The sequence below is a fragment of the Pezoporus flaviventris genome, unplaced genomic scaffold (assembly GCF_033815535.1).
Source record: "Pezoporus flaviventris isolate CSIRO_AGI_PZ_B2104156 unplaced genomic scaffold, CSIRO_AGI_Pfla_v1 ptg000002l, whole genome shotgun sequence".
Classification (NCBI taxonomy): Eukaryota; Metazoa; Chordata; class Aves; order Psittaciformes; family Psittacidae; genus Pezoporus; species Pezoporus flaviventris.
This window is the reverse complement of record NW_026892550.1, coordinates 39,890,396-39,915,519: the sequence shown is the minus strand read 5'-3', so window position 1 is coordinate 39,915,519 and position 25,124 is coordinate 39,890,396. Positions and strand designations below refer to the sequence as shown.

The window sequence follows — 25,124 nt, the reverse complement described above, 5'->3', positions numbered from 1 at the left end:
ATCCATCACTCCACTGCTATTAGGAATAGAGGCTAACCCACAGGGAGTAGCAGGTATTAAACTGAGGTCAGGTTCTAAATGTAGACAAAAAAGGTTGAGATAAAAGAATGAAAAACCAGTGACAAACATGCTGTCAAGCTCAAAGTACAGAGGACCATGTGAGGGGTCAAAACTTCTACAAGCATTTCTTATATAAAATAATAGCTATGGCTTTTAAAGTTCTTTAAATAACAAATAAGATCATAATATTTTAGAAGATGATCCCCTGCAGATACTACTACATGTTTGGAACTGTCCAAGCCAGTGAAAAATCTTTTCCATACTGTACAATATGATAATTTCAGAATTACAACCTAATAATTATAACTTTGAAGTAAAAAATTTAAATTGCTAAATACGTAATAAGATTCTGGGGAAAAAATCATTTCATTCTGTTTGGAATAAATATTTTCAACGTTCCTATTTCACTTTATATGTACTGCACAGATTTGTCACCCCCCACCTTTGCCATTTAGAACAAATACCTGGCAAAATTACACCACAAATCTGTATCTCTCTGAGTCCTCTGAAGACATAACAGAAGTAGTGCATTTGTTGCTGGGTTTGTCAGAAATGGTCTTACCAGCTCTCATAAATACAGTGTGTGGGGAAGTGTTCTAGATATTTGGTTCTACTGATTATGTCTAGACCACACTACTTCCCACTTGTGCGCAACACAGACTTACCAATGGCTGTTAGCAATAAGAAAGATTATCTATGAATTCTCCATTATCAAAAATCCCTCAGAAATCTGGATGCTAATGGATCTCACTGATTTCTGCTAAGAAGTTCTCTTCTATAGCATGACAGTTAAATTGTGTCATTGTTCACATACAGCATCAGGATGTACCAAGATTTAAATGTAAAATAATAGCATTTCAGAAAAAAAAAAAAACAGAAAGAAAAGAAAACTGAACGAAGAATAGGCTGATCTTTGTACTTACGAAAAGCTCTATAGAATTCTTCAAGAGCTAGGCGCTTGTCACTGTTATAATCATCATATTTCAGCAAATCAAACAGAGAGCAGTCAGACAGATCCTTGCCAAGCTCATCCCGTTTTATTACCTGACAAGAAAATCATAACCATGAAATTACATTTGTGCTCTTAAGACTTCTTTGGTATAATTAATTGTTTCTAATAATCATTTAATAGATCACTTTAAGGTTGCTCTGGTGCAATGAACTGCAACTGTGTAAAGGGATTTCCAGTTACTTTGTAACTATTTATTACAGTTTTAAAAGTTAATGCCTTCAGAATAGACTTACTGAGACTACGCAAAAGTTTTCAGCATATTACACAAAAGTTTTTAGCATATTACACAAAAAAAAATAACATATATAGAGAGCATATATAATGGGGATAGACACAAGCACTATAAAGACACTGAACATTAAAGCTGATTTTACTTTACATGTATAGGAATGGTGATTAAGAAACATTTGAATACACTTGAGATAATAATTCACCATAAACCCCAAATTCAGACATTTTCAAAAATAACTAAACTCTTACAACCCTACTAATTGTATCAACTTCTTACAGGCTTTTGACAAGCCTATTAGCTTCCCAAAGACCTGTTATATAAGTAGCTGACCTGAAAAGACTCCTGTTTCCCAATGGGGGTGCATATACTTTGTAAATAGATCATAATTAATAGCTGTTTGATTTTTAACTCAAATTAACTTCTCCCAGAGAAGTGTTCTTTAATTTGAAGACCATTCTGCTGTAAAGTCTGTATATGTCATAGACATCTCCCTCAATTTCATCCGAAGAATTCTGAAGGTGTTGGTAACCACAAATATTCAGAATTCTTCTTTTACATGCTGTATGTGTTTAAATCACTGTCACATAACTGAAATAACCAAACCTAATGCAACTCCTTGGTGTAATGTTGCACAGTTTAAAGTTTTGTACCAGGTATAGAAAAAAATGAACGTAACTACAGTTATAGTAAGGAATGTATTCAGATATTATTAATGTAAATATACAATATCTAAACAAGTAATAGAGAAGGCGCATTAGAGCAAAGGGAAAGGACACAAACATTTTATCCTACCAGAGGCAGTTTCTATATATTAGTATAAAAGCATTATAAAAAAAAATAACCTTGTTAGTACATTAGAAAGTGTGGAAGCCATTCACAAAGATAAGAAAAATCACCACAAAATCAGCTTTAGCTATTATTAAGTAAAGATACACATTACCCTAGCTGAATATTAGCGTTAGTTATTTCCCACATTTTAAAAGACTGCTTATTACACTCACATTAAACTGAATTAAGAAAAAATGAAATTGTGTACATCTTACAGCTGAAACATAAAGGCTAAAAATGTAGCTTGGGAAGAATCAGTAACTCTAAGCCCAGCATAGTTTTACAAGTAACACTAAAGATACAACCTCGTGTACCGAAAACCTCACTCTAGAAGAAATCTTTGAGATTTCAAGGCCATGAAATGTGCTTGTAGTCATAGCTGTTTCATGAAAAAGGAACATTTAGGGTGAGAAGCATCGTTCCTTTGCTTTTCATAAAAGGTAGTCTGAAATAGTTAAATACGCTTGTTCCCACTAGCTTCAGCTGTACAAACAAGGATTATACTTCACACCTAAGGTGGCACAATAAAAACTTTGCTAAAGCCCATCAGCACCTGACACTACAGTACCACATTTTTAATTGCATATTAGTGTTCTCAGCTTCAATCCTTTAAGTTGAAATTTGTCTTTTGATGCCTTGATTTATAATTGGTAATTTTTATTTAAAATAAAAATAATGATAATTAAAAAAAGATTAGCCAGAATGACTGAGATATTTTCAAGAATGATGCAATGGATCGTATGGTATAATGTACTCTCCTGGCAATTATTTTTCATCTTCAGTAAATTATTTTCATAAAAATTTTATCTTCAGCTATTGTTTTAAATAAGAAAACCTTGTAGAAGTTTTGACCCCTCACATGGTCCTCTGCCCACTGAGCTTGACTGTGTGTTTGTCACTGGGTTTCATTCTTTTATCTCAACCTATTTCATCTACATTTAGAACCTGATCTCAGTTTAATACCTGCTACTCCCTGTGGATTTGCTCTATCCCTAATAGCAGCAGAGTGGTGGATTTGAACTCTCCTAATAATTTTGATTAAGGAATTTTGATTACAGATACAAGATTCAATATTTGCTTATATACAGACATCTTTATGCTGGTGATATACTTCGGGGTTCTCTGGAAAATTCACTCAGTTTTGATAAACACTCAAAAATTTCAGTGAGGACAGATTTTAGAAAGTACAGAAGTTATTTCATATCATGATTAATCTTAATGATCTGTGATTTGCTGTTAAAATCGCTGTTCTAATTTTTACCCAACAGGAATTGTCTTGTGCTGGATAGGCAAGGCTGACTACTTATCAAGCCATTAACCATCAGAGAAGTCATTTAACGATTTATGTTAACATCAAATGTTTTAAAAATCATCAGGATCAAACTGGCTGTTCACAGGATTCCCTAATATACTGGATGAGGAGATATCTTGCTTGTTGACATTACATTTTAATAGATCTTCACGTATCAGTGAAAGTTCATAACATGGGGCATCTCATGACACAGCACAAATATTCAAATGGGGCAAGAAAACCTGTCAGTATTGGTTCGAAAAAGAAACAGTGGAATTCAAAAACAAATAGTCAGGGTTTGTTGCTTTTTTTCGATTTTTCATTTTCTTTTACTTAGGCAAGGGATTTAATTTACTACAGCAGCTTGCTAAAAATAATAGCTTGTTTAGGTATTTTTAATTTCACACCCTACATCACTACAAGAGAAAAGTAGTACTATGTGGTATTAATACTGCATATACATGCACAAATAAATGATGTCAGTAATTGAAAAACCTGAAAAAATAGACATCAGTAAGGAATCATCAGAGGCTGAAACAATCCAGGGGGATTTTGAAAATCTGGGGTCCTACACTAATCCTTTGTGATAATTTAAAAAAAAAAAAAAAAAGAAAATTGGCAGATGGTATATGGTCTTAAGGTGAATAATAACGAGGTAAAATGACAGGGCAGCATATGGAATGAAATGGATCACATGGATGGATGTTTTCAGGAACAGGACCCGTATTTTCATACAGCCAAATGTAAGGCCATTCATCTAAAAATAAGAACCTAGATCATACCTTAATGAGGATAAATGAGCCCTGGAAAGCATTTTATCTGAAAGAGAGGAAGGATTTGCTGTGGATAAAGGATGTCTTACAATCCTAGGATCATTCTCTAGCTTATATACTTCTATACTTTGAAGTATAACAAGATAACTGGGAGTAAGAAGGCGATGATTCTGATGGTAGGACTGATTCTGAAACACAACATTCAGTTTGACTTGCACATATTAAAATTTAATATTGAGAAACTAGAAGGGAACTTCTCGAGTTACAAAGAATCAATAAGAGTAAGCGGAAACCTGGTGAAGACACTTTAGATAACACTTCTGAAAGCAAAAAAAGAAAAGCTACAGAAACAATTAAGCTTGAATCCCAGGTTCTCTTTGATGTTTTCAAATCACTGCCAAAGGTCACTTGCAGACCTTTTTTGCTTCAGCCAAAAGCAAGACATTACATTTTTTTAATTAACAGTGTAGGATAAATAGAATGATACACATATCATTCTATATGATATATGATACACAAGTCAGTTTACATGAGGGTGTATCACACACGATCTAACCATGTGCCTTAAGTCTCTGCATAAATCTCTGTCGATGGAGGGCAGAAAAGTAAAATTTAAGGAAACAGATTCTTGAGCCAATTTTTTAAACCCAGTCTGTGTTCTCCTTGGTTAAACTAAGCAGACAGTAATTAATATGGGCAGTAGGATAGAAACAGGCAACATTTTTAGAATCACATGCTAGAAACAAAATCCTTACTATAAAAGCTACAGACTAAGATGACCTGCACAATTCTACTATTGTGCTAGACAAATCACATGCAGGATTATCTGATTTCAGACTTCTGAGCTGAAAATCTGTACCAGAGAATGTTCACAAATATTTATGCTCACAAATTGTACTTTACATTTTCATGAAGAGAGTGAAGTATTTACTTTCAAAACATGTAAAAGGTAAGACAAAAGCAAAACTGCTTCTCTCTTTATGGCTCATTGTGAAATCTCATAAGCATGGAAAACTTACAAACTTATCTAAATTTTCTAATTAAATATGGCTTTTAAAAAAAAAAAAAACCAACATTTACTCTTGAGACTTAAATGCTCTTTTAAACACAGAGGAGAGATTTTTATCATTTGGAAAATACTGTGGTGTTTTTTTTAACAATATAGCACACATATTTTTCCCATGAAATTACACTGTTAGCTAAGTTCAAAACAACTCAGGAATTTAGTCAGTACTACGCCAGGATACTGGGAATGTAACCTGATTAAAACTGACAAACTACACGTCAGAATAGATTGTTTCATTCACTTCAATTTGATTTCTGAGAACCACAATGAAATGTCTGCAGATGTTTTGAAACTAGATCACAAACAACACATTTCCTTTATTAGTCCACCTTACCAAAAATTTTGTCAGTGATTGATGGTCCTTATGTACTTCCCCAGACAAAATGCTACAGAAATACAACTACAAGCAAAAACTTTATAGAGAATATAGTTGTTCAGTTAAAGTGTGTTCATTTTTCCTAAAATCAAGTATCTTGTAACAATAGTATCACTCAGTGCTTGATGTAGAGTACATCAAACACCAAACGTTGTGAGAATTGTGCTCTTTGACTTCAATTACTTTGTTACGCCATTTCCCACAGCAGTAATATTTTGTGGAAATTAAAAAGAATTGGTGATTTATAAAATAAAAGTAATAATAAAGGTTGGTAAATTGTTCCTTGCTTTAACTTCCCTTAACCCAGTTAAATCATTTACCCTTGGACCTAGCGGTCCAGTTTCCTTTACAGTCTGTTGGTGTGTTTTAAAGGACACTGTTTCATAAGACAGAATTTAAGCATCATTGAGATAGAGAGAAGTAACTGAAGAATCATAACTACTTGGCCTAACCTTGAGGTCATTGGCTAGAGAAAGGGATATCCTAGACAACTCCACCTTCAGCAACTGTTTCTTCTGTATTTTGCATTAGCCAACCCCCAGACTGTGCCCACACAATCAGGTGTCTAAGGTCCTCTTGTTTACAAACATTTCTTCTCAACTTTAAGCATGGATTTTGTTCCTAGCCAGTAGCTGAAAGATTAATAGCTGCAAGATTGAAGTTTTTTTTTGATACATGAGATTCCAGTAGCTAAATAATTCTAATCCAGCAGAGTAACTGAATTATCCTTTACACAGGAAAATAATGGGATGTGCTTCTACTTGATAAAAGCAAAGGCAGTAAACACAGATCAAGCTAGGATTTAGTTCTATGATCATACTGTTTGTAAGCTACTACTTCCCACTACTAACCCCTAAAACATTATCTCCCCCCTTTCTCCCCATTTTAAAGTTCCAGGTAGGATTCTTATTTTTATTCTGAATCTAGAATTGAATATAGTGCTTGCTCTGCTTCTCTGAGATTAGCGATACTAAAAATAGATAATAAAACCTAAATAACAAGATATACCTAATAGTCAGAAATTAATATCCAGAAATAGTCAGAAATATAGCTTAACAGGCAAAAAATGCTTCTGCCTATGCCACATGTACAAAACATCAAACTTGATTTAAAATGCAAAAATAGGAGATAGGTTTCTGTGCTGAATTAATTCCCTTTTTTGCTTTACTTGCATGTGCAGCTTTTGCTTTATTAAACTGTCTTTATTTCAACCCATGAGTTACTGCACTTTTACTCTTCTGATTCTGTCCCCATCTCACCATGGGGAAGTGAGCAACGGTCTGGGTGGTGCTTAGTTGCCAGCAGGCATTAAACCACAACACATATTACTCTTTCTCTCAGTTTGATGTCCTCCAAATAACACATAGCAATACCACTGATAAGATGCAAAATCAAAAGTCATAAAGATAAAATGTTAAAGGCCAGTGATTTTGATCAGAGTTTGAGAAACCAGTGCTGACAGAAAACATGCAATTTACAACTACAGATTCGCAAACAAGTGCCACAAACTATCATCTGGCATAAACCGCACCAGTATTATCATTAATACAGAAATAAAACCAGACAGTTTTTGGCATTGACTTTCTGTTTTTTTTTTTTTCCTTCAGATCTCAGTGGCACAACACAGGAATAAAGTTTTGGAATCTTAATCTTTAAAGGAAAAGATGACACCATAACTCTTGCCAAACTGAGGCATAAAAAAAGACATACATCTGTTCTCAATTCGCAAACAAGGAACAGTTTGTTAGCAAATATACCAACTGACATTGATTGAGGCAAATCTGAGAAAAAATAACTTCTTAAAGAATAAAAAGTGGAAATCTTACCTATACATTTAGCAGCCATTAATGTTGCATTACACAAATTATTTATATCTGTAATTCATTCAGATTACTTTTTTTTTTTTTAGATAATATATAGTAGCTGAGCCATTTACAGACAGTCATCTACAGAGGGTGTATTCTTCTAAGGTATGGTATATTCCTGAGATTTAGAGGTAAGGACACATACCTACACACAGCCATAAAAATAACAGTACTTAATTTCCTACTTCAAAATTGTTTCTTATTTAGTACTTTTTACATCAGAACTTTTGAACTGATGTTTTATAAAGATGTTATCGATACCTACACACACACATCCCCAACCTTGTGCATTTCCCTATGAACACACATGGATATGTAACACTATCCAAAGGTTCATGACACTTCATGATCAATCTGTATTTCTGATTACACCTGTAACTGAAGCACATTAAACTGATACGTGAAAATGGCAAATTTATCTTACAGTAGGTCCCATAACTTCCACTGATCACTCCTCGAAAAAATGATGAACTTAGTACATTTTCTAAGAGTAGTTCATTTAGCTGTTTCTTAATTTTTTTGTTGTGGGTGTTTTTTTCTTTTTTTTTCTAAGTAGAATGAAACAACACTAAGAAAATATTAGAACAAAATGCAGAAGGATGACGTTTTATAAAAATGTCACAAAAACGTTATAAAACGTAACATTTTCATTTGTCCTAAGTTAGCCTGGTGAATAACAGAAATGTGTGCAGGTATTTGAAATCACAGATATTAGTTAATATGTAAAAAAGCTAAATTCTTTCTTTGACTCCAGAAAATAGATCATTAAAAAAGAAGGAATGGAAGAGGAAAATTTACTCTAATTAATATTATTATTATTATAATAATATATTCAACTTCCTTTCAGACTATTTCCCTTCCCTTTTCATAAAATTTTGTTTTCTTAGCTCACTAGTATGAGAAATAAATAGGATAGCGGCTGTAAGTCTAACTGGGTATAGATTATTTCACCTTCACACACAGAAGGAAATTGTATTTCCTTTTTGAGCAAGATGAAGTATTCTTACAGCATGGCACTGCTCCGACCCAGGTGTAGGATCTTGCACATGGCATGGTTAAACTTCATGAGGTTGGCATCAGCCCACCTCACAAGAGTATCAAGGTCCCTCTGGATGGCATTCCTTCCCTCCAGCGTATCAACTGAACCACACAGCTTGGTGTCATCAGCAAACTTGCTGAGGGCACACTCAATCCCACTGTCCATGTCAGCGACGAAGATGTTGAACAAGACCGGTCCCAACACCGATCCCTGAGGGACACCACTCGTTACTGGTCTCCAGCCAGACATTGAGCCATTGACCACAACTCTTTGTGTGCAGAGAGCCAGTCAGTTCTTTACCCACGAAGTGGTCCACCTATCAAATTGATGTCTCTCCAACTTAGAGACAAGGATGTCATGCTGGACAGTGTCGAACACTTTGCACAAGTCCAGGTAGATGATATCAACTGCTCTACCCGTCCATCAGTTCCGTAGTCCCATCATAGAAGGCCACCAAATTGGCCAGCCATGATTTCCCCTTAGTGAAGCCATGCTGACTGTGACCAATCCCCTTGATGTTTTTCCTGTGCCTCAGCATGCCTTCCAGGAGAATCTGCTCCTCTGCTCCAAGATTTTGCCAGGTACACAGGTGAGACTGCTTGGTCTGTAACTCCCCAGGTCATCCTTTTTCCCGTTCTTGAAAATGGAGGTTATATTTCCTTTTTTCCAGTCTTCAGGAACTTCTCTTGACTGCCATGATTTTTCAAATACGATGGACAAATTCATTTAAATTATAGAATCATAGAATAGTTAGGGTTGGAAAGGACCTTAAGATCATCTAGTTCCAACCCCCCTGCCGTGGGCAGGGACACCTCACGCTAAATCATATCACCCAAGGCCTCGTCCAACCTGGTCTTGAACACTGCCAGGGATGGAGCATTCACAACCTCCCTGGGCAACCCATTCCAGTGCCTCACAACCCTAACAGGAAAGAATTTCCTTCTTATATCCAATCTAAACTTCCCCTGTTTAAGTTTTAACCCGTTACCCCTTGTTCTATCACTACAGTCCCTAATGAAGAGTCCCACTGCAGCATCACTATAGGCCCCCTTCAGAGACTGGAAGGCTGCTATGAGGTCTCCACATAGCCTTGTCTTCTCCAGGCTGAACAGCCCCAACTTCCTCAGCCTGTCTTCATACAGGAGGTGCTCCAGTCCCCTGATCATCCTCGTGGCCCTTCTCTGGACTTCTTCCAACAGTTCCACGTCCTTTTGATGCTGAGGACACCAGAACTGCACACAATACTCCAGGTGAGGTCTCACGAGAGCAGAGGAGAGGGGCAGGATCACCTCCTTTGACCTGCTGGTCACGCTCCTTTTGATGCAGCCCAGGATACGGTTGGCTTTCTGGGCTGCAAGTGCACACTGCCAGCTCATGTGAAGTTTCTCATCCACCAACACCCCCAAGTCCTTCTCCGCAGGGCTGCTCTGAATCTCTTCTCTGCCCAACCTGTAGCTGGGCCTGGGATTGCTCCAACCCAGATGTAGGACCTTGCACTTGGCATGGTTAAACTTCATGAGGTTGGCATCAGCCCACCTCACAACTGTGTCAAGGTCCCTCTGGATGACATTCCTTCCCTCCAGCTTATCAACCAAACCACACAGCTTGGTGTCACTGGCAAACTTGCTGAGGGCGCACTCAATCCCACTGTCCATGTCAGCGACAAAGACATTGAACAAAACCGGTCCCAACACCTATCCTGAGGGACGCCACTCGTTACTGGTCTCCAGCTGGACATTGAGCCATTGACCACAACTCTCTGTGTGCAGATGTCTAGCCAGTTCTTTATCCACTGAGTGGTCCATCCATCAAATTGATGTCTCTCCAATTTAGAGACAAGGGTGTCGTGCGGGACAGTGTCGAACGCTTTACACAAGTCCAGGTAGATGACATCAACTGCTCTACCCCTGTCCATCAGTTCTGTAGCCCCATCATAGAAGGCCACCAAATTGGTCAGGCAGGATTTCCCCTTAGTGAAGCCATGCTGGCTGTCACCAAGCATCCTGTTGATTTTCATGTGCCTTAGCATGCCTTCCAAGAGAATCTGCTCCAAGATTTTGCCAGGCACAGAGGTGAGACTGACTGCTCTGTAATTCCCAGGGTCATCCATTTTCCCCTTCTTGAAAATGGGGGTTATATTTCCCTTTTTCCAGTCATCGGGAACTTCACCTCACTGCCATGATTTCTCAAATATGATGGCCAGCGGCTTCACAACTTCATTCACCAGCTCCTTCAGGACCCACGGATGGATTTCATCAGGACCCATGGACCTGTGCACATTCAGATTTTTAAGATGGTCTCGAACCAGTTCCTCTCCTACAGTGGGTGCAAGGTCTTCATTCTCACAGTCCCTGCATCTGCCTTCCAAGACTTGGGTGGTTTGGTCAGAGCCTTTGCCAGTGAAGACCGAGGCAAAGAAGTCATTCAGAACCTCAGCCTTCTCCAAATCCTGTGTAGCCAGTTCTCCTGAGAGCTTCCTGAGGGGGCCTACATTCTCCCTAGTCTTTTATTTGCTACGTACTTGTAGAGTCCCTTCCTGTTATCTTTAATACCTCTAGCTAAGTTTAATTCTAACTGGGCCATAGCTTTCCTAACCTGGTCCCTAGCTTCTCGGACAACATCCCTGTACTCTTGCCATGCCACCTGTCCTTGCTTCCACCTTTTATAAGCCTCTTTTTTCAATAGAATTTTCCTCAGGAGCTCCTCGTCCATCCAAGGAGGTCTCCTGGCCCTCCTGCTGCACTTCCTTCTGGATAGGATGCAACACTCCTGAGCTTGCAGCAGGTGATCCTTGAATATCAACCAACAGTCTTGGGCCCCTCTGCCCTCTAGGGCTGTATCCCATGGAACCTTCCGAAGCAGGTTTCTGAAGAGGCCAAAGTCTGCTCTTTTGACATCCAGGGCAGTGAGCTTGCTGCACGCTCTTCTCACTGTCCTGAGGATCTCAAATTCAAGCATCTCATGATCGCTGCATCCAAGGCTTCCCTGGAGCGTCACATTTCCAACCAGCCCTTCCGTCTTGGTGAGCACAAGGTCAAGCATGGCACCTCTCCTTGTCGGCTCCTCTATTACTTGCAGAAGGAAGTTGTCTTCTACACAATCGAGGAACCTCCTGGATTGCTTGTGCCGGGCCATACCGTCCTTCCAACAGATGTCAGGATGGTTGAAGTCACCCATGAGAACAAGGGCCTGCGAGCGTGAGGCTTTTCCTGTCTATGGAGTGCTTCATCCGCAGGTTCTCCTTGATCAGGCAGTCTGTAACAGATCCCCACAGTAATGTCTCCCATAGCTATATTCCCTGTAACCCTGACCCACAAACTCTCTGTGGACTGCTCACCTGTCTCCAGACAGAGTTCCATACTCTCCAGCCTATCCCTAACATAAAGGGCAACTCCCCCTCCCCGCCTGCCAGGCCTGTCTTTTCTAAAGTGCCTGTAACCTTCCATTCCAACACTCTAGTTGTAGGAGCCATCCCACCATGTTTCTGTGATACCTATTATATCATACCCCCGTAGATGTGCACACATCTCTAATTCCTCTTGTTTGTTCCCCCATGCTATGGGCATTTGTATAAAGGCATCTGAGCCAAGCTCCAACTGAAGCCGGCTCATTGGCTGGAGCGGCTGGGATATCTCTACGGTGCTCCAAGCATTTATTATAGGTTCTGGAACTGACTGGGTGTGTTGGAATGGAATGATGCCCCCCTTCCCCCAATTCTTTTAGAGTGCTTTAAAAACAATCCAAAACAAACCCTTCAAAGAACCACCCCACTTTACTAGAAATCATGTAGATATGTTGCATGTATCTTTGACCAGAGGTGATGAAGATGATGGTAATTTTGAAAGCCCAGCCTTCTGGAAGCGTAGATACCCTGATTAGTACCTACCTCTGAAAAGAGAGTGGTCTAAAAGGTTAACTTCCTTGGTAAGTTCTTCCAATATCAAGCCACGTCTGCCTTGCCAATACAGGATTTGGAAACTATAATATTAAATGAGTTAGGCTCAGCAGTGAAAAAGGCAGTCAAGTCAGCGAAGAATTTATATGGGAAAAAATGTTCACTTAGCTTGCATGGGGCTACATAATTCCACCACTTTATCTTCACTGCAGACTACCTTATCTGACATTTACACTGTGCAATGGATTATTATTTTTTAACTGTAATTCTGTACTAGACTGTTACACAGCCATGAAAAAAAATTATACTCAGATGCCAGAACTGTTAAAACTAAAAAAAAAAAAAACAACCCAAAAAAAACTAAAAAGAAAACCAAACCTGATGATTTTTGATTTGTTATAATACTTAATTTAAAAAAAATCTCTCATTGTTTGAAACAGCTTTTTTTTTTTATAAACAGTACTATTTTTGCTTTTCTGGAGGGTAATATTAGTTTCTCTTGCCTTGAGATACAGATGCAAGAAATTTATGATTTCTAATCTGTAAAAATTGGAGTGTTCCTGTCACTATTTCCAACCTTCAACTGATTAATTTCAATTTTATATTAGGTATGGTGACTATATGGACACCTATGAAACAATAAAATGAAATCCAAGAGCCTGACTGCAGTCACTGCACAGAAAGATTGAAGAGATGTAAAATTTAAGATGCACTAAAGAACAAAATTTCACACGAACATAAATTAACTTCAGGAGTCCCTGCTGTTTTCTACAACGAATATGTTATTTTTCATAGTCCCTTAATATGATTAAATTTAAAATGCAGGCAGACACTATTATTTATGACAGGTCTGCAGATTTCAGAATTTTGGCTGTACTGTGGGCACAACCAAAAAAAAATCTCCTAATCCTGAGAACTTTTCCAAGACTACACTAATGCTTGCCTTTGGTGGGTTGACAAGGGCATGAGAAATGGAGGTTGAGGTCAGTTCTTCACATGCTGTATTTCCCATTCCTTCCTCCTCAGGGGGAGGACTCCTCACACTTTTCCCCTGCTCTAGTGTGGGGTCCCTCCCTCAGGACACAGCTCTCCACAAACTGTTCCAATGTGGATCTTTTCCACAAGATGCAATTCTTCATGAACTGCTCCAGTGTGGGTCCAGTAGATCCCCCAGGAACAGACTGCTCCAGTGTGAGTCCTACCAGCAAACCTCCTGCAGTGTGGGCTCCTCTCTCCATAGGGTCACAGGTCCTGCCAGAAACCTGCTCCAGTGCAGCCTTCCAATGGTGTCACAGCTTCCTTTGGGCATCCCCCTTCTCCTATTTGGGTTCCTTCACAGGCTGCAGGTGGGTATTTGCTCCACTATAGACCTCCACGGGCTGCAGAGGACAGCCTACATCACCATGGCCTTCTCCACAGGCTGCAGTGTAATCTCTGCTTCAGCACCTGGAGAACCTCCTCCCCTCCTTCTTCATTGACCTTGATGTGCTGCTTCTCTCACATATTGGCCAGTGGTGAGTTCATCTTGGAGGTGTCTGGCATTGGCTTTATCAGAGAGTTGGGAAGCATCTAGTAGCTTCTCACAGAAGCCACCCCTTCTTGCCACGCAGACGAAACACACTCCCATTTAGCCCTGGGAAAGCTCAAAGACCTAACATTCTTCCTCCACCACCACCACCTCTTCCCCCTCAATAATCACACTCCAAGAAAGTTTACGGGCTCAGCATTCTCTCAGTGGCAGGGACATTGCTCACATTATGAATCAATACCTTCTAGATAGGTGTATTCAAGACAAGGTTTTCTTGTTTCTTTTCTCCTACTACAGCTGTTCCAGTTTTTTTAGAAATACTAATAGCTATCATATATACAAAGGACAGAAAACAGCAAGAGTCTGATACCACTTTCCAAAACAATCTTGATTTTTCAAGCTTTTATGTTTGACAAGAACAAAAAACATTAATTGGTCTAAAACTCAGGAGGATGAAAAACAAAGTGTCAAGTTTTCAACAATCAAAGACAATGCTCTGAAAAACAGGACATTTCATTTGAGCATACTGTTCTGAGTTTTTTTTTAATTTGAACTGAGAGAACTGAGAACTGAGTCACACACTGTTTCTTTTCAGTACATATGCAGGCTAAAATCTTCCTCCAGCAGACGAAGGCATAGATTTACAAATACTGAGATTATACAGGAGCTAGGTTCTTAACTGCAAAGCTGCATATATTCTGTGTTTTCCAAAGGTGATTTGCTGTTTCCTTTTGTCATAGGAAAAAGAGACAAAGGTTCTCAGCTGAAGCTTCCGCTATTGAGAAGGCTTCACAAGAAACAGGTATAGCTTATCTTTTTTTTCCCCTCTGTTCAAACTGACTAAAGAGCGATTTCTGAGGTCAACAGGTTAGCTCATTGTGTCTCTTGTCAAAACACAAAATAACAAACCATACAGCACTAACAATGAACTTTTTTTACATTATGCTGTAGGTTGAATACTTTGATGTTTCTATAACGAATGTCAGCCAAGCCACGAAGCACCATGTTTCGGTTTTAAGGCTGTCTGACCTGTTTCAATGCAAGAATTTACTTCTCTTAAACTACGTCTAACACAAAGAAACAAAAGAAAGTGTAATAGTATACATCTAGCACCTGAACAGAGAAGAGCTGTTTCTTTATACAAACCTGGAAACTACTAAAAATATATTTGATACTGACATCCAGTACTAGTACTTTAGTCTTGCTCCTCTAAAAAAGCATGATTCACTGATAATTAGATAGTGGATCTGCAATGGTGAAATTGTTCAACTATTTTCCAGTAGTTAAGTGAGGACTATGGCAACGAAGTCATTCTTTTAAACAAGTCATTTATAATTATTTGAAATTATACCTATATTTGCATGCAGTCTCTGGTTCTGGAAATTGCTACTAAAACTTTACAAGCTAACTGTATGGAAATGCTAAGTCCAGCCTAACACCTTGGGTATTATAGATTCACTTGTAAATACCTCTTAACACTGACATGTGACTTAAAAAGCAGAGTAATGATAAATAGTGGCATCTAACAAATCTTAATTTTCTTGAATTTTTAAGTGGCTGCCTGGTATACTCATTAATATAGCTCAGCTATGATTAGGCTTCTCAAACATGGACTTCTATATTATCTAGTAAATCAAAGTACATTTGCCATAACAACACTTTAATAAAAGACTCTTTAATCAGAAAAAAAAAGAAAAAGAAAAAGGAAAAGACTCTTTAATAATTAAACACCAAATCTACCCTTCTAGATAGATTCAAGCTAGTGCTGTCATGTCTACCAGAGCAGCCATACTGGTTTAAACCTGTAGTTAGTTAAAACTTGCCATTTAGAGACTAGAACCCTTTTTCCATGACCATTTCTGCACTTTTCTAGCCCCAACTTGTATAAAGCAGTAATACCTGCTTAGCATTATAGAAGTGATTTAAAATATCATTTAAATTGCTTTCAAGTTCTATAATGCATCTATACAGTTGGACTATGATAGCATGCTGTGGATAATAAACTAGCTCACTGTCAAAGCAACCTATAGTGTTCTAACCCCCTAAGGTATATCCCAAAGCATTCTACTCAAGTTTCTGAATAATCAATGAAGAATTTCTGAATAATTCATCTTTTCAAAAATTCTTGAATGAAGTTTTCTACCTCAGAGACTCACATAAATTTTCAAAATTGAAAGCATCCCGAGACATAACATTTCGTGTGGGTAAGTCCTGACAAAGACAACTGAATAGCTACTGTGCTACTGGAAACAAACCTTACCTGAGATAATTCATTAGTGTCCACAAGTCCATTGTTGTCTGAATCAAAATAATGAAACATTTGATCTACAAGAAGTTTCTTTAAAGCCATTTTCTCATCAACGATTTTATCTCCTGATGGTGCAATGTATCTCTGACTTCTTAGATCCAGTAACATATTTTTCACTTGGGCGTATTCAGTAGGTTTACATTTATCCCCTGGAAAGAGAATACAAAATACAACATCATTTTTAATTTCTTTTCTTATTAAGAAAAAAATTAACTTAAAGTTAAATTAAGAAAAAATTAAAAGAGGTAAGGAATTTGTTCTGTAGTAGTTTGATCAATACCATTTCCTTGTCTGGTCTTCAGAATAAGGCCAAAAAATTATTGCACTTCTAGATACTTTCTGTAAACAAAATTATCTGTGTATGGAAACTAAAGAAAATTTTAACAATTTACAAGCCTGTACTTTTCCATTTAGATCCTTCTGGAAAGGTGCATCTGAAGATTTTTAAAAATTTTACCTTTCCTAAAGCATTTCATATACACTTTCCTAAAGTGAATACTGCAATGTAATATATGCAGCAAAACCTGCTAATATGATACAAAATAATACCTAAGGAATATATTTCATCATAGGATTTGGCTTCAGAAAGTAGAAATTAAACTTGAGGACTCTTAAGCTAGCTCTAACTTTTCATTTCCTGGCCATAGCAAACTTATTTGAACAGGTAAAAGTGGGATTGCCATAAGAAGAGAAATCACATCTTTTTACAAGATCTAGCTTATTCTTTTCATTATGAAGTCTTCTATAAAGCAGAAATTGCTACAGCCAATACCCCGTATGTATTGATTACAGTCACTACTCAATCTAAGCCAAAGCACCATATAGTGTATGCCTGGTGTTCCCTTCTATCAGTCACTCAACATTTTAAACTGAACAGAGAACAGAGAAATTGCTCAGAAGTTTTTGCTTTTATCACCATAACCTTGGCTTTTCAAAAGGGTTTTGATGAAATATGCAAATATGGACCAGCAAAAATACTTTGCATTTGTTGCAAATATATATTTACAGTTAGCTATTACCTAAGTTAACTTCAAGCAATAAATTCAAGGCTAGAGCAATACCTTGATTTGCAAAGAAAGGTACATTCAGGTTTGGGGTTTTTCAGATGCTATGATGAAGATACAAATATTAACGAGGAACAACTATTTACCTCAATTATTTACTATTTTCTGTATTTAATGGTATATGCATTATGGTGACTGCATCACTATGTACACCTCTGTCACCATTTCGTAAGGCAGAGCAAAAGAATTCCTAAATGCTTCTCACTATCCTAGTGACAGACGTAGAAGAGAAGGATTCCTATGATAGAAGTTAAATCATGGAAGTAGACAAAATAGTTTTAGGAATCAAACCCACTCTGGCTTTTTTTTTATATTTTCTTCTAAAAGCCACTGCCTGTTATGTGGCTGTCTGACAGCCTGAGCTAAACATATTATTTGCACATTTATCCTTACCTGCAAGAGGCATGGAGATTGAGGACATACCATTTGTAAAACCCGAGTTTGACATGACTGCTTTTCAGGGGTCTAATGCAAAACTACTCAGTAGGAAAATGTGTCTATTCCATAGCTATTCTGTAGCTGCAGCGAAGAAACCTTTCCATGTGAAAGGCTGCAGGCTCCAGGTGGTGGGAAGGGAAGACAGCACTTAAATTCAGCATACGCTAATTCATTTGGGTGAACTCCAAAAGACTGGGCCAGGAAAATAAGTACCATCCTTATCTCCCCTAGGTAACTTTTCTGGCATTGGTAACCTCAGAGAGGGACAGTTTGGTTTTACTCAGGTGCAGCTGAAGTCTAACATTATTTTACCTATACTTCTGGCATATATGTGAAAAGACAAATCTTATTTCTTATATAGTATACTGGTCAGACCTAGCTACCATGTCCAGATTTTATCTCTTGTAAATTATTTTTAATTAAACAGTTCTCATTCTGCAATTCCAAAGGGCTGTTTCTACCTTACAGATACATAAATAAAGCTGTTTATTTCTCAATAATATCTGTCAAATCCCAGATTCGATGCAGTGTTTTTGATGAATCAGTACATGTCTGAGTTAGAAAAAGAAGCAAAAAATGAACAAAAAATTTACACTGGCAATTCTCTTTTTTTTTTGTCCTTGAGGCACATGGCAATGTCTCTTACTTTAATAATCGATCAAGAATTGGATAGAGGTTCATCTCTGTAAAGACAATGATGCTAATATTAATTAGAATATTAAAGATTATTTATTAAATGCAGACAACTTTTGCATGGGTCAAACAAAAAAACTCTGCATGAGATACTACATATACAAAGTAGTGCAAATTTAGAGAAAAAATATTTATGTATCACATGATCATTAAAACCATTGTCATAATTAGCTTCTTTTCCCATTTCTAACTTTTAATAGTTTACGGGAAAAAGTTTTAAAGGAATTTCAGTTTCAGTCCAATAAAGACATTTCAACTCACTTTAGACAGGACTTCTACTTGACATCTAAAGCTTAAGGAATGATGAACTAAAATTTTCTTTCACAATAACTATTCAGAGAGAAAAATACAGGCATTTTCTACAGCATTTCTTTTTTGTACATTTCCCACTGCATAGCACAAACTTCTGAAACTAGCATAATAGTCATATAAGAGCACTTTTATATTACATGTTTATAAACTACTTTTGCATTTTTCCAGAAGGGAAAAATATTTGTACTGTTCTGTTTAATATATGACATAAATGCTCTTTAATAAAAAGTTATCTGAGATCGTTATTGCCACAACTTTGACTACTTGCATAAAAACTTTATTTATTAATTAAGAACAGAAAACCGTTAACAGTCACACTCTCCACCTCATAAAGTAACCACCCCAGTGTCACCAAAATATCTTAAGTTATATGCTATTAGTGTATATATATATATATATATATATATATATATATATGGTTTATATTACCCCATTAACAGAAGAACATAATTTCCTGAGAACATTTTGCTAAAATCTATTACAGGTGTTCTACACTAAGATAACTTTGCATTTTTATTTACCCTGTTCACATGAAGTCCTTTGGAAATATTCTTAACCTAAAAAGTAGCTCAAGGTTATCAGTATGTTGTATTAATTACTAACAGAAAATACTACTCTCTTTAATATTAATGAAAATAGAATTAAGGGTAGATGATGTTATTTAATAATCTGAAAAGTAGCTTTCTTATTGACACTGAAACATTAATAACAATGGCACTCTTAAAACCAGCTGCAAGTACACTGAATATGGTTCACAAAACAATTTCATATCTCTACAACCCATCTTCAGCAGATGCTTATTTTATACTCAACAATGTTAAAGACTAGCCTCTTTATGAGATTATTTGCACCATCTCTGTAAAATAATAGCTGTAATCTGCTCTCAGTGTATACTGCTCACCCTGCAGATGAACCGCACTGAATCACAGTCCCAACCATAACAGTCCATTGGCTTCTATTGTGTGGGTTTTATGTTTGCTAGAGTCCACTGTGATTCTTCAGGTGCTTCACCAACTTGTTTGAAAGCTAGTCCATCCACATGATGAAAATACTGCTAAAACCTGCCAGAAAAATCTCTGTTGGCTGTCATCTATGGTTTGAAACAGATGTTATTTTATTTCTCACTTATCTTATTAGATTAGTCTGACCCATAGAAAACACAGCTTTATCAACTGTAGCTTCACACTCCCTGTAACCACACTCTGCTACAGGTCTCTAATATGGAAGTAGTATTCCTCTTTTTTATCTGGAAAGGATGTCAAGGTCTCTCCACATGAGCACAGGGTTTGTATATAAGGGTCAGAAGAAAATACTCAGGCATTTAATCACATTGGTAGGGCTCTACTGTATCTTTAAATAACTTTATTAAAAATAAAATATTAAAAACAAATGCTTTGTTTTCTGTTGCCCTAGAGTTTGTGGTGTTTTAGGCATTGTTCATGACAGATCATAACAAGTAATGCAAAAATAACCTACATCACTGAAGGTAGCCTTTACACCAAAGACTCCATAGTCTTGAACATAAGGGCAAACATGACCAGTGGATGCAACTGACAGATAAGGGGATGATAAGGAAACACAATGCACGGCACAGGTTCATTATGAAATCATCCTCTAGTCTCATTTCCATGACTGCCCTTCACTGTAGTATTTAAGGAAATGTTAAGGAAATGTAAAGCAGATGTTTAAATCACAAGAATGAGGCTCTGCTTACAGGAGACCTTCCCCAGGCTGGAGCAGCATCACTGTGAAAAACTTAGTTGCTTTATTTATGTTCTAATTTAGAAAGCATTACTTGTGAAATTGTTGTCTCAATGACACACAAATGGTAAATGGGGACTAAGCACGAAAACATTTATAGTGAGGAAAAGTAATTTATGCTTGACATAATTGAGAAAAACAAACTACTGGGAATATATTACTTCTGAAAAGACCTACTAAATTCTATATAATTATCTACATACGTAAGTGCAACCTACACATTGTGTATAATTTATATAACCCTTTCTCCATTTATGAACTAGGATTACTACACAAATAAATAGTTCATTTCTGAAAAAAAAAAAAAAGCAGAAAGCAAGAATAGCAAATCTTGTGTTTTCTTGGGGTTTTGTTCTATTTGTTTGGATTTTTTTTGTTGGTTGTTTGCTTTTGTGTTGTTGTTTTCTTGGGTTTTTTTTCCATTCATGGAATGGACCCATTCTACTACATAGAACATTTTGTCAAAAACAACCAGCAAAGCAAAACAACCAATCAAACAGGAAATCCCCCCAAACTCTGCTGTGACTTATTTTACAAGTTTTCTGACATCATCTGCACAATCCTAGAACATGTGCACCTAAAAGTGCCAAAACAAACAAACAAACTAAAATTGAAGTGCAGTTCTCTGGTCCTGTATCTTGTAATACAGTGATAGTCCTAAGGCTTACATACTCCAAACTCAAAAATAGTTGAAAACTAGACACACTTGGCTGTTTCCTTCTATGCGGTACAACAGCTTTGCAGCTATATCTCCGTTACCTTGGAAACAGCTGAAAGTTAGATTTTCAGTGCTATTGTCCTTCTAAACAGTATTGAATAGATGCTATTTGCCCATAATAGAGAAAAAAGTTGTATTTGACAATTTAAATCTTACTTAATTTGCAGGAAAAAAAGATAGATATCAAAACTAACTAGTAATTTATGAAAACATGGCAAATGAATATACGCATTATTCTTAACACCGGTAGAAAAATATTAAAGAACTAATTAAGATTACAGTTTAGGGGTCACTCTTTAAATTCAAATTCAGATGTAAGGGTTTTGTATTACACAGTTTGTAGAAAAATACTAGGATCCATAGAGAAGGAAAGAAAGAACCTATCATTTTAAAAAGATAATAAAGACAAATCATTCAGTTTCTGTCCTTAGTTCTTTTACCACTTTCATGGTTAATACAGACATTTTAACTCTTCCTTGCCTTAGAATTTCCAGCTACTTAGCAGGAACAACTCTTATGTCAGAGATCTATCAAATCAATAATATTGATGGAGGCTCTATCTCCATGAAAATCATCAGCCACTGAGATACAACTGGATTCCAAGATCCTTATGATTTTGAGCTGAGTTGTACCCATATAGCACTAACGGTTTCCACAAAGCCATTTTTTCCTTCAAAATTAAAATAACTTTGGCTCTCACAGAAATGGCAACTAGTTTCCAGTGGACCATACCTCCTATAAACAGTTTTAAGTATTACAAAACTGATACATACATGAGATTTTTTAAAATGGAACAGACTTGAGAAGCACCAAGCTTAATGTTAATCTTCTACATGCATTTTGTACACATTCAGAATAATCTCATTAGCCAAAATAGTTCACTGCAAAATTATGAATTATATTCTGTGGAGCAAAAAAGAGAAACTAATCCAAGATAACATACATATAGAAAAACACATACATTTATAGACTAATACAAATATGGCCATACACATTCATGTGCACACATACACTCCCCATTGATAAGATGAAGAATAGATACAGCTAATATCAATTCAATTTCAAACATAACGCAAGAGACAACTTGAAGGTCTTCACCCACTCAGCTATTTTTCAAGATCTAGTTTCCACAGATGAAACATGAAAGTTGCAAAATTACTTATAGCCCTCAGAGATAAAGGAACTTTTTAAGCCACCAAATTGCTTAGGTTTTATGTGGAAGAAACTTCAGGTCCAGATGTTGTTACACGATATCTTATTTCCCAATATCAAACTTATTTTCCAAATCTAGAGCTCAATAGTTTGACCCTTATTCTCTACTCTCCTCACTGAAGCTCTGGAACTACACTTGAACATAAGCCATCTCATTTTTGGTCTATGGTCCAGAAGTTGAAGGGGGTAGGGAGGAGAAATTCACACTCTAAACTACTTTTTTTTCTGTAAAAATTCTTGGATAAACAGGGTTTAACATCAAAACTTTCTCTGTTACAGCTAGTAATGCAGAGTGGTTAACATATCACAGATCTCTTGACAGAAGAAAATAGGTCATACAATCTTTCACCTTCAAGATGACATTTAAAAGCTCTAGCAGGTTGACAATAATGCTCAAAACATCGTTTTCCACAGCTGAGAAAACACTGAATGTGTGGGTTGTTTGGACTACATTAGGATCACAAACACCATCAGCAGAGTTAGTATGTAAACGGCAAGTCAAAACTCTTCTACGAGACTGACCCTGCCTTCAAACAACTGATAAATCTACAGCTCTTGCAATGAGTGGTATCACTTCTTGAAAATCTTAATGCCTCAGATGCTTACCTCAGGGTATTCTACCATAAAGAAGAAGAGATGAAAATGGGCACATTTAACAAATATGCTCAATTTTCCAAACATATCAGATATCATTCTTCTTTACCCAACATGTGCTGAAGAGATTTCCTACTTGACAACTTTTTGTTTTCTTGTATCCAGCTCAAGGTTTCAGATCAGTTTTTCTTTTTCCCATACAATAATAATAAAAAAACCACAAACAGAAACCAAGCCCAACACCCACACTTCAACTTCATAAGTAAAAATTCATATACAACATTAATAAGAAGATAATCCTACCTTATTAAAAGAAAAACTAAGAAAAAGAGAAAAGCAGAGACCCAAAGGAAGACATTGGTAAAAATGAAGGCTGAGACAGGAGTTTAATGCAGCATTTTATTTTTCCCTTTGGTGGCATTAATCCAACCACTGCTGTTAGTGTTCCTCCCACAGGGCTTACACAGTTTTTGACTTGTGGTATCTGGAGTGATACTATGAAAGCTATGAAACATTATAGGCTTACATTAAAAAAAACCGACAGATTAAGATGTATCCCAAATCCAGCAGGGAAATAATTCTGGGATGTAAGCTTCACCACAAGTCTATGTAGAGTTCTGCTTTTACTTCTCAGGAAGCGTGTGTCAGAGGGCTCTCTTATTTTAAAATAGTTACTGAAAGATGAAATATGGCTTCTATTAAGTCACAGTCTTCCTTTTCCCATGGCTTCCCAGGGTATTTAGAGGTTTATGAAAGTGAAGTCTCAAGACTGGGTTAAGACTAACTAAAACCACACTACAGTTAAAATCGACAGCTCTGTGCCTCCATTTGTATTTCTTCCCCTCCATCACCTATTCCAACTACTTCCTTTGTTTCACCTTTAGCACAGTTGGCTTTTGGTGCTAATTACAGAAGTCATTACACTCAGCCTTTTCCTATAGGAAAAATAATTTGTTTATACATATGAAACCAAAATTTTATTGCTATTCAAATGGATATTTTAAGCAGTCTATTAGCCCAATTTAATTAATTCAGAAAAGTCTTAACATAGAAAAAAAATACTTTAAAATCCTTCCTAGTATCCTCTTGAAATACCTCTTATGCTTTCCCTTGTGGTTTTTCTCTGGGTACTGAAGTTTCAACCTTTTCTTCAGGAAGATTTAGGGGGGAAAACCCATAAGGAGTCAAGAGCCTCTTGAGATCATCATCAGGAGGAACATGAAAGTATGGTGAGAGAGCCTTCCTCCCCAGTCTTGGCAACTGCTTCAATTACTTTTTATAACTTTCACTATCAGAACCTGCTTCTTTTGGGTAACAAGGTTAAGTGTGAAAATAGAAAAATAAATCTTCTCCCAACCTCAGTTGAAATAAAAAGCTATTATTTGTTTAGCATAAATTATCCACAGGCAGTTTTGAGAGAGCTTAAGTCAAACAGGATAAGCAATAGTCATTTGACCATTAAGGAATTTCTGAAACACATAAAATCAGCTCAGGCCAAGGCAAAACCAGTTTTGAGCCCCTCTGCACTGTCAGGTCAATACAAAGGGGTTTGTGTGTGGTTTTGGTTTTTTTTGGTTCATTGGGGATATTTTTTAGCCAGGAGGAAAGGGGAAAGAAAAAGAAAAAAAACACATTCTACAGGACTATTCATCTTTGAGGCACTATTACAGCATAAGCTAAAGCAATTCACAGAAATTTGAGCTACGGTGGACCAAGGTCAGTAAGTGTACGTGACAAAACTTCATTTCAGCAGGCCTGAGGAAGAGGCATAAACAGTGCTTCTGAGGTTAAGCATTGCATCTTTGTACTTCTCTGCTCATTCCCACAGAAACACAAGGGAGTAGGCCTTTTTGACAATAGAAGGAGGAAAGCCTGATTTATAAATTGAAACTCAAGAAAAGGAGCATTCAATCTGCCTTTGGATCCACATCATAATTTAACCAATCTATACTTGTCTGTCATCAAAATAAGCATGCCATCAGCTTGATTAAAACTCAACAACTTCATGTATCACTTCCAGGTTAAGTTTTCTTACTGTAGTTAGTGTAGGCTTGAAAGT

General features: G+C 36.9%; 1 protein-coding gene across 3 annotated transcripts in view; it reads right to left on the bottom strand.

Moving 5' to 3' along the window:
• Positions 1-25,124, bottom strand: part of FSTL5 (follistatin like 5) — a 317,762-nt gene that overhangs the window by 122,986 nt on the left and 169,652 nt on the right. For all 3 annotated transcript variants that reach the window (XM_061475634.1, XM_061475650.1, XM_061475640.1), the window contains exons 5-6: positions 16,226-16,422; positions 984-1,104 (exon numbers count right to left, since the gene is read on the bottom strand). In XM_061475634.1, coding sequence (XP_061331618.1) covers positions 984-1,104; positions 16,226-16,422 — 318 coding nt within the window. The remainder of the gene's footprint in view (positions 1-983; positions 1,105-16,225; positions 16,423-25,124) is intronic.